The sequence below is a fragment of the Bombyx mori genome, chromosome 1 (assembly GCF_030269925.1).
Source record: "Bombyx mori chromosome 1, ASM3026992v2".
In the NCBI taxonomy this organism is placed as follows: Eukaryota; Metazoa; Arthropoda; class Insecta; order Lepidoptera; family Bombycidae; genus Bombyx; species Bombyx mori.
The window spans coordinates 8901180-8913010 of record NC_085107.1 but is presented as its reverse complement, the minus strand read 5'-3'; the positions used below and the strand labels follow the sequence as shown (position 1 = coordinate 8913010).

Sequence of the window (11831 nt, the reverse complement as noted above, 5' to 3'; positions counted from 1 at the left end):
AGTTCAGTGTGTTTTTGACTACCAAAAAAATCATTTAAATTGAAAAAGCTTTTTATGGGGGCTATATATAAAATTTAAACTTGTTTTTTCGTCTACTAATACAAGAAAAATATCATATGAATTATAAAATAAGAAGAAATTATCATTCACTTATATTTTGTGTGGGGGCGATTTTTTTTCCTCAACTGTATATCACATATATTACTATTATTACAGTTATGTATTACTAGGTATTACATTGATAAATTGAATAAATGATGTTTAAATTAAATTTTCATTGTTTTCTTTTCAAAATTATCATGGGGGCTATGAAAGATGTTAAAAAGAAGCGATTTCGTTTTTTTTTCTTCTTCGCCATGGGGTAATATCAACTTACACAAAAATATTTTGGGGTAATAATTAAACGAGTTCCCCGACCGCTGCTATAGTTAATAATACGCTGACTTTATTGGTCACCCCCAAATGAATAGGTATTCCACTGCCTGTCTTAAATATTAATCTATGACTCCCTCCACTCTTTGACCGATCCGAGACTTTTTGGCGGGAACGCGAGGATTGAAGTTGTGTGATTTGTTTTATTTTGTCGATTTAGTGTTTCTTCAGGCTTAAATGTGTAATAATGGTGGTTTATTAACTGTTTAATATCTGTGAAAGTGCACAAATTTGGGAAAATAAAACAAAGCCGCTAGACGTAGCTTTTCGGGATCCTCCAAAAAGTCCACTGAAAAATCTTAATAAATGACCACCATTTTCTGAGATTATGTTTCATCCCATATCATCTCATCTCATTTTATTTAATTTCATCCCAGTTGATTAATGTCTCAAATTCTTCATTTCATTTCACTCCATATTAACATTTTCATCTTATTATGTTGATTCGCAACCTGTACGAGTCGGGGTTTGGGTCTGTCTCTATCGAAAATGCCACTTCAAGTAAATTTCGTTTCCAAAAATGAGTCCGGCAAGGATGTGTTATCTCACCTATTCTCTTCCATTTATATGGGGAATATATAATGCGTCAGACTTTAGAAAACTGGGTAGGAGGCGTTAGAATAGGGGGAGTTCAGATAACGAACCTGAGATATGCCGACGACACCACACTTCTTGCATCATCTGAGGCGGAGATGAAGGACCTTCCGGACAGATTAGAGGCTATAAGCCTAAACATGGGACTAGCAATTAACAAAAGCAAGACCAAGCTGCTAGTCGTAGACCGCTTCTCATCCACCCAGCGTACAGACCTTTTGGCAGAATACGAGGCCGTAGACCAGTTTGTCTACCTTGGTTCTGAGATCACGGATAAGGGGAACTGTGAGCCTGAAATACGCCGACGTATTGGAATGGCTAAAACAGCTATGACGCAGTTGAGCAAAGTTTGGAAAGATCGTAATATTTCGAATAGGACCAGAATACATCTTGTGCACTCACTGTTCATTCCAATCGCTCTCTATGGAGCAGAAACATGGACCATAAAAGCAGCTGACCGAAACAGAGTTGATGCTTTTGAAATGTGCTGTTGGCGCCGCCTATTAATTAAGGATTCCATGGACAGGCCACCGCACGAACATCTCGGTCCTACATTAGCTTAAAATGGAGAACGCTCAACGCCTGTCTGCCACCTGTCTGCAACGAATAAAGTAGCGCACTTTGGCCACATTGCCCGCAGAGGTGTAGACAACTTGGAACGTCTGATGGTCACTGGAAAAGTAGAAGGAAAACGTCCTAGAGGCCGGAGCCCCAAACGCTGGTCCGACCAGATCTCCGAACAAACCAGCGGACCACTTAGCGCTGCACTACACCAGGCAACTGACCGGAACCGATGAAGGCTGGTAGTCGACAAGCTGAAACGGAGTCACGATCCTCAGCAATGAGGGAGCGATGGAGAAGAAGAACATTTTTCATAAAAATATCCCATATCATATCATCTCATTTCTATTCATTTCATTTCATGCCATGCTAGGTTTCATATTAAATTAATCAGCTTCATTTCATTTCGTAATATCAAATATTTCATTAACAAAAAATATTCATATATAAAAGATTACTCTGTATGGTGTGATGCCTTTGCCTTTCCATTTGGAAAAATAAAACTACTACTACTACTACGTTATTATCTATGCCAGATATTTTTTGGCGGGACGGCGCGTTGTAATGTAAAGCCATAGGAACTCAAATATATTAAGTGTATAATCTATGATAGGAACATTAGGAACACTGGTGGTAGACTGGTACAGTAAATTACAAGTTTTTCCCAGGCTTAATCGTAAGACAAATTTTTAAGCAACTACATAGAGGTGCTGGAAAAATTAAATCATCTGATTTAATTCAAATCAAATGTCAACAAATATGAAGCTCTACACTATTTTATTTAATTTATATGTAGCGCTAATTAGTGTTGATGGTGTAAAAAAATTTCATTTGGGCCGTAGTAATGGTGGTAATTTAGGAATACCTGGTGGTGATTATCAATCAAATTTGCCACCTCCACAGTGGTTTAAGCAAAAGTTAGACCACTCAAATCCATCCGATCTTCGAACTTGGAAACAGGTATGTATTTATCAGTTCATAGATAAGAGGTAAGAAATTTAAAAGGTCAAATAAACAAGGAAAATATTATCAGTGGCGTGAGTTAATTTTATTTTGAATGCTAGTTTAATAATATTACAAATAATTATTCTAAGAAATTTAACTCTTCTGGTTGTAAGGAAACTGTTACTAAAGCCAGCACAAAGATTTATTAAATTAGTATGTTTGATTTTTATAAACCTACAACCTTAAGAGAATGCAGCTTGCTTTACAATAAAGGTGGCACAAAAACAGTGTTTAATGTAATTTAATAGAAAACGATAGTCAACTTATTGTCTACTAAGCCAAGATAATTATTACTTTTCAGCGCTATTATGTAAATGACAGTTTTTATGATTTCAAAAATCAAGGCCCAGTATTTTTGATGATTGGTGGTGAGGGTCCAGCTGATGCAAGATGGATGGTGACAGGAACTTGGATTAATTATGCAAAGAAGTTCAATGCACTTTGTATAAATTTAGAACATCGTTTTTATGGAGAGAGTCATCCCACTTTGTAATTATTATTATTAATTTGAATATACTTACAATTTAATCTAGAACCCACTCTAATCCAAAACCAATACAATAAAGTTGTTTCATTTTATAATTATTTTATGACAGAAATCTGAAATAATTGAAATTAATGGAATATTTACTTACATGCATGAAGTAGCAATGTACAATGCATGAAGTATGCATTGTTGAGACAAACACACTGTTGAAAACAAAAATACTAGATAAGGGCATGAAATTTCTGCTCTGATATGGCTCTTGTATCATTATTTTATTTTCATTAATATTTTTCCAGGGATCTTAGTATTAAGAACTTACAGTTTCTATCATCATACCAAGCACTTGCTGATCTGGCCAATTTTATCAGTTCAATGAAACAGAAGTTCAGATTAAATGAAAAGGTGAAATGGATTGCCTTTGGAGGATCCTATCCAGGTTCCTTGGCTGCTTGGCTAAGATTAAAATATCCTCATCTTATACATGCATCTATTTCTACAAGTGGACCACTATTGGCTAAAGTTGATTTTAAGGGTAATGTGTTAATATAATATTTATGTAGGTATGTGGTGTATTGACCAAACCTGATAACCTAATATACAGTGGTGGTCGTATAATTAGAACAGTACCAATGATCCTTGACATTATGTAAGATACTTCACTGCAATTGTTTTTATTTTGAAATTAATCAATAAATAGGACAAAAATATGTTCAACACTTTATCATTTACTAGTTTTTGCCCGCAACTTCGTGGAATAGAATTCGTGTGTGGAATAGTTACTTTGGCATAACGCTAAATTTTACCTGCTACTTCATTTATGTAGAAAGTGAAAATATTTTTGAATAATAGAATGTTAAGATAAGAAGAAGATAAGAAACAAGAGAGTCTGAAACGGATATACGCTGTTCGCTACGTAAACATTTAACACTATTGGCCGTGTGTTTAGGGTCATTGTCATACTGAAAGACCCAGGTTATAGGCAAATTATCATCTGAGTAGGGAATCATTGTCTGCTCTAAAATATTTTTGTATTGGCGTCGATCCATTGTACCTTCAATCTTCCGAACGGGTCCAACTCCGGAAAAACATCCCCAAACTTTAATATTACTGCCACCATGCTTGACCATACTCCTTGTGTATTTATAATTTAAAGCTTTGTTTACAGGACGTCTAACATATCGGAATCTACCATATTTATTTTTGTTTCATCTGAAAATATCCAATTAACATATTTTTAGCGAATAATAATTGCTTCTTTTGCTGTTGCTTTGTAAGAAGCGGTACTTTTCGAGAGGTTCTTCCAAACAGTTTATCTTCCACTAATCTTCGGCGTATCAGTCATGACGAGATGTTTGTCGGGGATTATGTCGGGTCATCAGGCGATAAAACTTAATTTTTAATCTGGTTGGAGTCTTCAATACGAACGATTAGCGTATCTTCCCTGGGAGAGGTTTTACTTGGCCGAGCCTTTCTAAAAACATTTTCAACGGTTCTGTGTTTAACAGAACAATTTAAATGCTCAGCTATTCTTCTGTATGCCAGCTTATTATATATTTTAATCAACAATTATTTGCCTAGCTGACGCATTCCAACTTTGTTTTTGCCCATTTTGAACAAAATAAAATTCAGATCAAATTTTAAATTGTGAAAATAATAAAAAAAGCCAAGCATGGAAATGCTATTCTCCAATTTAAAAAAAATAACGAGCTATGAATGCTTCTTTAAAATATTTCTAAATATGGGTCCAAGCAGTCAGTAACAGAAAATAAACAGGTACATGTGTAAGACTCATTTTGTAATTAAAAGTAAGATGTTTTATATTTTATGCATTTAATGAGTTTTTTATTTGAGTGGCTATATTATTGTATGATAATTATTTATTGAATAAGTACAATTTTTACAAACATTTAGATGTTGAAGTTATACTTTCTTTATTCATAAGAAGTGTTTATAATTATATGACCACCACTGTATATTATGCTACTTTACATAAATAATAGTGACCAAAAAATTGACAAATCCTGATTTTAAAAGAGCAATGACATGCTATATTTTGTTTCGGTACATTTAGAAAAGTAATTACATGTGGAAACTTGCAATACTGAATGGAGGATTTTTTTAAGTTTATTTTTCTATTATCTGTCTTGACGTCGTCGTGGCCGAAAAGATAAGTAAGACGTCCGGTGCATCCATATCTTGCGATGCACCGGTGTTCGAATCCTGCTGGCAAGTCCCAATTTTTCTAATGAAATACGTACATAAGAAATGTTCACGATTGACTTCCATAGTGAAGCAATTACATCGTGTAATTAAAATTAAACCAGCAAAATTATAATTTGGTAGAACGTCTTGTGAGTCCGCACGGGTAGGTACCACAGTTTATTTTACCACAGATTCCCCAGGGTTAAAAAAAAAAAAAAGGTACCACAGTGTAACAGATAGTAAAAGAATGAAATGGTTGATGCTTGTATGTTGATTTATTTTTCATGATAATAGGGGACTAAACTATATTTATGTTATTCCAGAATATTATCAAGTAGTTGTTGATGCATTAAGAGAAAAGACTGGTGATGATAAATGTGTCAATGAACTTAGGCAAGCGCATAATGAAATAAGTCAATTAATACAACACAGTCCAGAAGTAATTGAAAAGGAATTTAGGTATGTTGAAATATTTTTAATAGAATATATGACCATTCAATCTTAATTGAATTTTCATCTTTTAAGTTATTAAATTTTGTGAAATTACATAACAATAATTGTAAAATGATATTTTCATTATTTTTAAATTACGTTAATTTTGATAATTTCAGGGTTTGTAAGCCATTTGGCTTGGCATCCCAAAATGATATGAAAAATTTCTACAATTCAATAGCTGATGATTTTGCTGATTTGGTGCAATACAATGAAGATAACAGGATAAGTGCAGATGTTAATTATAAGAATCTCACAATCAATACAGTAAGAGCCAAATTTCATCATATCAATCATAATCATTTTAAAGTTAATTGAATGACATACTACTCAGCACACTTACATACAACTCGACCAAGCGAAGTTTGCACGTCGCTGGAGAGCGGCGCTCCGCCCGCTTCCCCGCTCACCTTCCCGCAATCGCCCTATCGCGTCAGTACGGTTAGCATATTTTTCGCCGACATGCGTCGTACGAGTTATCGTCTCCCTATACCTTGAATTTTAAATTTTTTAACTGTTCTTGTTAGGTTTTTTTGTTGAAGTTTAGTTATGCTATTGGACTGTTTTTGTTGTTACTGAACAGTTAATTATCATATTTTTTTTGTGAAAATTAAATTCAATGCCCAATGAATATAAAAAAAGAAGCCGAACAATTATCGCAGCTAGCTGCTTTACCAGCTTCATGTTCTTCGCCACAGCCTCCTTCGCCCCATTCAAGTACTAGTGCCCAATTAAGTCCACCCAAATTATTGACACTAGGTAAAAAACGCAAACAATGTCCTAGAAAAATTATACTTGACAGTTTTGAAACTTGTTTTGAACATTTGTTTACATTTTTAAAGTCATAGCGAATCCTTTTTTCAGACCGTACCTAAGCGGCAGTGTGAAGCACTCGATGCGAGGTGCAAACTTAGCTTGGTCGAGTTGTAGAAGTATTTTATTATTCATGCATCATATTGTGATTTCTATGGACTCCAGTAACCGATTTATTAGAATTAGTCTGTGAAGTAGTCGCTCAAGTATAGAAAAAAAAAATAGAATAAAATCCAGATTAAATAAATTCTAGCAATACTTGTTGGCTCCTAGATGAAATTCGACAATAATCCATTCAAATAAATATGATAGCAAGTCAATAAACCAAATTCACTGATTTTAAAAATAAGTCTTCTAACTACAAGAACTGTGTTCTATCCAAACGTAAATTCTGAAATTATTAAATAGAACCAGAAAAATTACACTTCATTGTTATATACACACTTGGACGACGATAAATTATTAAAGGATAGTTAAATTATTTAAACATTAAATTATTGTTTAAACTGTTGGACAATGACCTGTTAAACGTAATCTATATTAATATATAAATCTGCAGTGGTTTTTACGGATGTTCCGTTACAACTACTGAACCATGCATCCAATTGACCTGAAACTTGGTATCCATGCAGAAAATACATATACTTAATGGATAGGCTAATATTTATATGAATGTTGGACTCCCTACACCAGTTTCGGGGGCGTTAATTATGAGGAGTTAATGATGATCTTTGTGGGGGTGAGAAATAAAAATGTTAATGGTAAATGTCCAGCGAAACGGACGGGTACAGCTATTTAATTATAAAACTCGAGCTAAACTATCTAAAAGTCATTTTACTAACGCTTCGAAATATTACTTGTGTGTGGCTTTAATTTTTGATGCATTCGTGAAGCAGCTACACTTGAGGTGTTAGGTCTCTTCAGAGGTTCTCGGGCAACTGTTGGCAAATCTCATTGTTCTTGGCTGAGTCCCCGCTGGCTCACCTCTCTTTGTGACGCTGGAAAAGCCATCGGACCATCGGTTGTTTTTCCATCCCAAAAAAAGGCACGCAGAGTCGAAAATGAATTGCCAAAGTAGTCGGAACTCTTAAAGTATTTGTAAATGGGAAAAAAACTACTACATAAACAAGTTTGTTTTTATACTTTACAAGCATGACCATCCTGATGATAACGGTAGTGACATTAACTGATGCCTCGCTTTAACATTATAAAACAACACAACTCTACAAAAAAAATTTCGTTCTTTGTCCTAAAGTTTATACTACATTTTTTCGGTTAATAATTCACAAAAACGAAAATAAAATACCCTTTTTTTGTATGAAGTTTGCTATCGTGATAGTTATAGTAATAATACTCATTTTTCAATTTTTTTTATTAATTTAAATAATTTTAATACTTGAAAAAAAACCGCGCTATGAGAGTGGGGTGTTTACGTTTACACAGTTTACACACTAGATGGCACTAAAGTTCAAACGCAAACTGTTTCATGCCATGTATTTTTTTTTCGTCTAATTACGATTTAAAATTTTATGCTTTGCAATCAAAGTCAAATTTGGTGTTGACCCGTGTAATCAGAACATTGTTACTTTGTTGTATAATAGACATTTCATTCCGGCTGTTATATTAATTTTGCCTGTGCAAATTATGTCAATCAATGTACATACATTTTTAGGTTTGCGACATGCTAACAGCAACTGGAGGCTTACCTGCTTACAAGAAACTAGCTGCGTTCAATGATATTGTTCTAGCTAAATCTAACGAAACTTGTATGGATTATAGCTACGATAATATGATCTCAGATCTCAGGAATATAACATGGAGCTCTAATGGAGGTACGAATACTGAGTATACTGAGAATGCTTTTCAAAAAAGTGATTTTAGGGTGTATTGTAAACTCGCATGGGTAGGTACCACAGGCAAATTTATGCCGCGAAACAGTCCTATTCAGACTTCGCCCTCATGTCTGTGACTTCCAGTAACCACTTAACCACCAGACAGACCTACCTAGTGCATAAAAAACTTTCGCTTGTCTTTTTTCTCATTTCTCATGGTTGGTTATATTTTGTAGCTCGGCAATGGATGTATCAAACGTGTACAGAATTCGGATTCTATCAAACGTCATCTGCCGAAATGGATGTCTTTGGAAATAATTTCGATGTCGATTTCTTCATCCAGCAATGTCAAGATGTGTTTGGACAAAAGTATGTATATTAGATATGGCCTAAAAAAACTTTACTATAAACTACTAAACATTCTGAAAAAGCCATGTTTGGAACAAAATTCGAACGAAAATAAGGCGTAGACGGATGTGAAGTTTTCACTGGAGCTTAGATATAACAACGTGAACACCATTACTCGAAGTATGAGGTCTGAGTTTCAATTGCATAGTAGGATGTCTCTCACTTATTTATCCCCGTCATGACCTATGCAAGTGTAGTTTTCGCTCACGCGGTCCGCACTCACTTCAAATCATTCCAAGTTATTCAATCCCATTTTTGCAGGATAGCCGTCGGAGCCCCGTGGTTCGTCAGGAACGTCGACCTCCATGACGACCTGGACTTAGAGTCCATCAGTAAGTATCTGCAGTCGGTGTCGATGCGCCACTTCGATAAAGCCGCACGACACGAGAACTCTCTTATCGTGGCTGCCGGTAACTATATTCCCGATCCTGCGGAAAGAATGGAAAGCAGTCGACGTCGCCCCAAACACGTCATTTCGGATCCTCCCGATCCACTAACGGTGCTTTTAGGTACCTCAAGCACCGGTCATCGTTCGCGTCGAACCCGTCGCTTGCGACGAAGGGCTCGACGAGTAAATTAACCGTAAAATAAAGTCGTCGTGGCCTCAAGGATAAGACGTCCGGTGCATTCGTATGTAGCGATGCCCCGGTGTCCGAATCTCGCAGGCGGCTACCAATTTTTCTAATGAAATATGTACTTAACAAATACGGTGAAGGAATAAAATTGTGTAATAAAAATCAAACCCGCAAAATTATAATTTGCGTAATTACTGGTGGTAGTAGGTACCACCGCCCCGTCTATTTCTGCCGTGAAGCAGAACAACGGCTGCCCCACCCTTCAAACCGAAACGCATTACTGCTTCACGGCAGAAATAGGCGGGGCGGTGGTACCTACCCGTGCGGACTCACAAGAGGTCCTACCACCAGTAATTACGGAAATTATAATTTTGCGGGTTTGATTTTTACTGCTATACTTACTGTTGTAACTATACTGAGACCTTAGAACTTATATTTCAAGGTGTGTGGCGCATTTACGTTGTTTATGTCTATGGGCTCCAGTAACCACTTAACACCAGGTGGGCTGTGAGCTCATCCACACAACTCAGCAATAAAAAAAAAATCGTGTAACAACTAACACTGGGTTGGCCGAGAGATCGTATTTATTTATGCAATATTTTTTTTACCTTAAAGCATATTTTTCTTAATTTATCTAAAACTACTTTTTACACTTCGAATTTCGCGTTTTTGTGTTCATTTTATTCTTTCCAACCTTTGAATGTTGTGCTACCAACAAATTTTCTATAAAAAATATTTCATAACCTTTACGCTTTTCGTCGCGAAAAAGAACTAGTAGTTAGTTTTTTTTAATTATTTCAACGTCCTCGTGCAACATTTGTACGATTCGCTTGATTTCTTTAATGTATTTTGATTTTCTCAAATTTCATAAGACGATTCCCTCTACTGTCCGGTGCCTGTTGACAAAACGCAGACTTGTATTGAAAATAATAAACGCGAGATTGAACAGTAAAATTATAAAAGTTTTAATTGTGTCTTCTTAATTTCTGTACGAAATAAATCTTACAATTTTCAGGTACAATCTCAATTTCGTTTCGAACTCCGCTGCATGGACTAACAATTACTATGGTGCTCTAAAAATAGCTGTGGGTCGGATAGTGTTCGTACACGGTTCCATAGATCCGTGGCACGCTCTGGGTATAACCGAGACGAAGGATAACGATTCCCCTGCTATTTTCATACACGGTAATGTCATATCTGTAATTATTATATTATTAAAATCCAGTTCCGACTTCGTCCTCGTGCACTAAAATACATCCTTATATTGAAAGGCGATATTCAATCGTTACTATAGATAAAACAATATTGAGCGGTCTTCAGTATAAAGACCAGTTTTCAGTTCGATATTATCAATATGATTATTGTTTGTCACCATAATCTTGATTACCAAAAACAATTCTAACCCTCTTGACATGACTTGACATGATGATCTTTATTTCACTATATATTCTCCACAATATAGTGAAATAAGTGTTATTATTTTAAATCGATAACTGTTACTACAAACTGCTTTAACATTTTAAACTACAAGCTCACGGACTGAATCGGTGAGAGAAGTTGCTAATACTGGTCCTAGCAAAAGCAGTGCTTCGCTGTTTCTACTACCGGATCGAAATAGCGACCCACTGAGAAGATCTGGTTAGATACTCAGTGGGTTGTTTGTGGGCTAGCTTGCGCGAAACTACAATGATTATTGTTATTGATTTTTCCTTTGAAATTTAAAAATATTTTCTATTACCTGATGATGCTGCCAACACCCGTATTTTAGTGATTCAGGGCAATTCTTGAAACCTAGAAATTTATTATATTTTTCACTGACTATCTGTTTTCACAGGAACCGCACACTGTGCCAATATGTATCCAGCCAGCGATAATGATTTAGCTGAACTGAAACAAGCAAGAATCGAAATTGAAAAATATCTATCCAAATGGCTTGATTGATTCAACAAACCTTCGATAACAATGTTTCTAGTTTTAATTTTCAATTTGAATCTCAAATTACAACAACAGATCGCCTGAATCATTATACTGAAGTATCATCTAACCGCCCAATAGCAATTTTTAACGACTACATAGTAAATATTAACTTTAAAAAACATAAATATGAGAGTCAAGCAGTATCGGATTATCTTTCTCGCTTTTCAAACGCTTTATGGAATATTACGGAATGGTGGACTCGAAACTCTTAAAGGAATTAAGAAGATATAAGCCCTAAATATAAAGAACTAAAACAATCACTGTTATCTTTAGCCTGTTTTGAGATATTTACGACAACAATATCACTTGTTTTGATGTGCCTAAATATTTTGTTAGCTTTTTGTAAATAAATGATCAATTATAGCAATAGTACTGCATTATTTTATTAATCTAATTTTAAAGTATTTTAAATTGATTTAAATTAAACTGTTGAAACACGGGAAAATATATTAA

At 35.1% G+C, this 11831-nt stretch overlaps 1 protein-coding gene across 1 annotated transcript; it reads left to right on the top strand.

Annotated features, from left to right (window-relative positions):
- Positions 1–2101: 2101 nt before the first annotated feature.
- LOC101737505 (putative serine protease K12H4.7) lies at positions 2102–11747 on the top strand. Its single transcript, XM_062668756.1, has 9 exons — positions 2102–2547; positions 2894–3081; positions 3376–3611; positions 5605–5740; positions 5893–6040; positions 8259–8418; positions 8655–8787; positions 10417–10586; positions 11236–11747. The coding sequence occupies exons 1-9, from the start codon at positions 2335–2337 to the stop codon at positions 11340–11342; spliced, it is 1491 nt and encodes a 496-aa protein (XP_062524740.1). The 5' UTR covers positions 2102–2334; the 3' UTR covers positions 11343–11747.
- Positions 11748–11831: the final 84 nt, after the last annotated feature.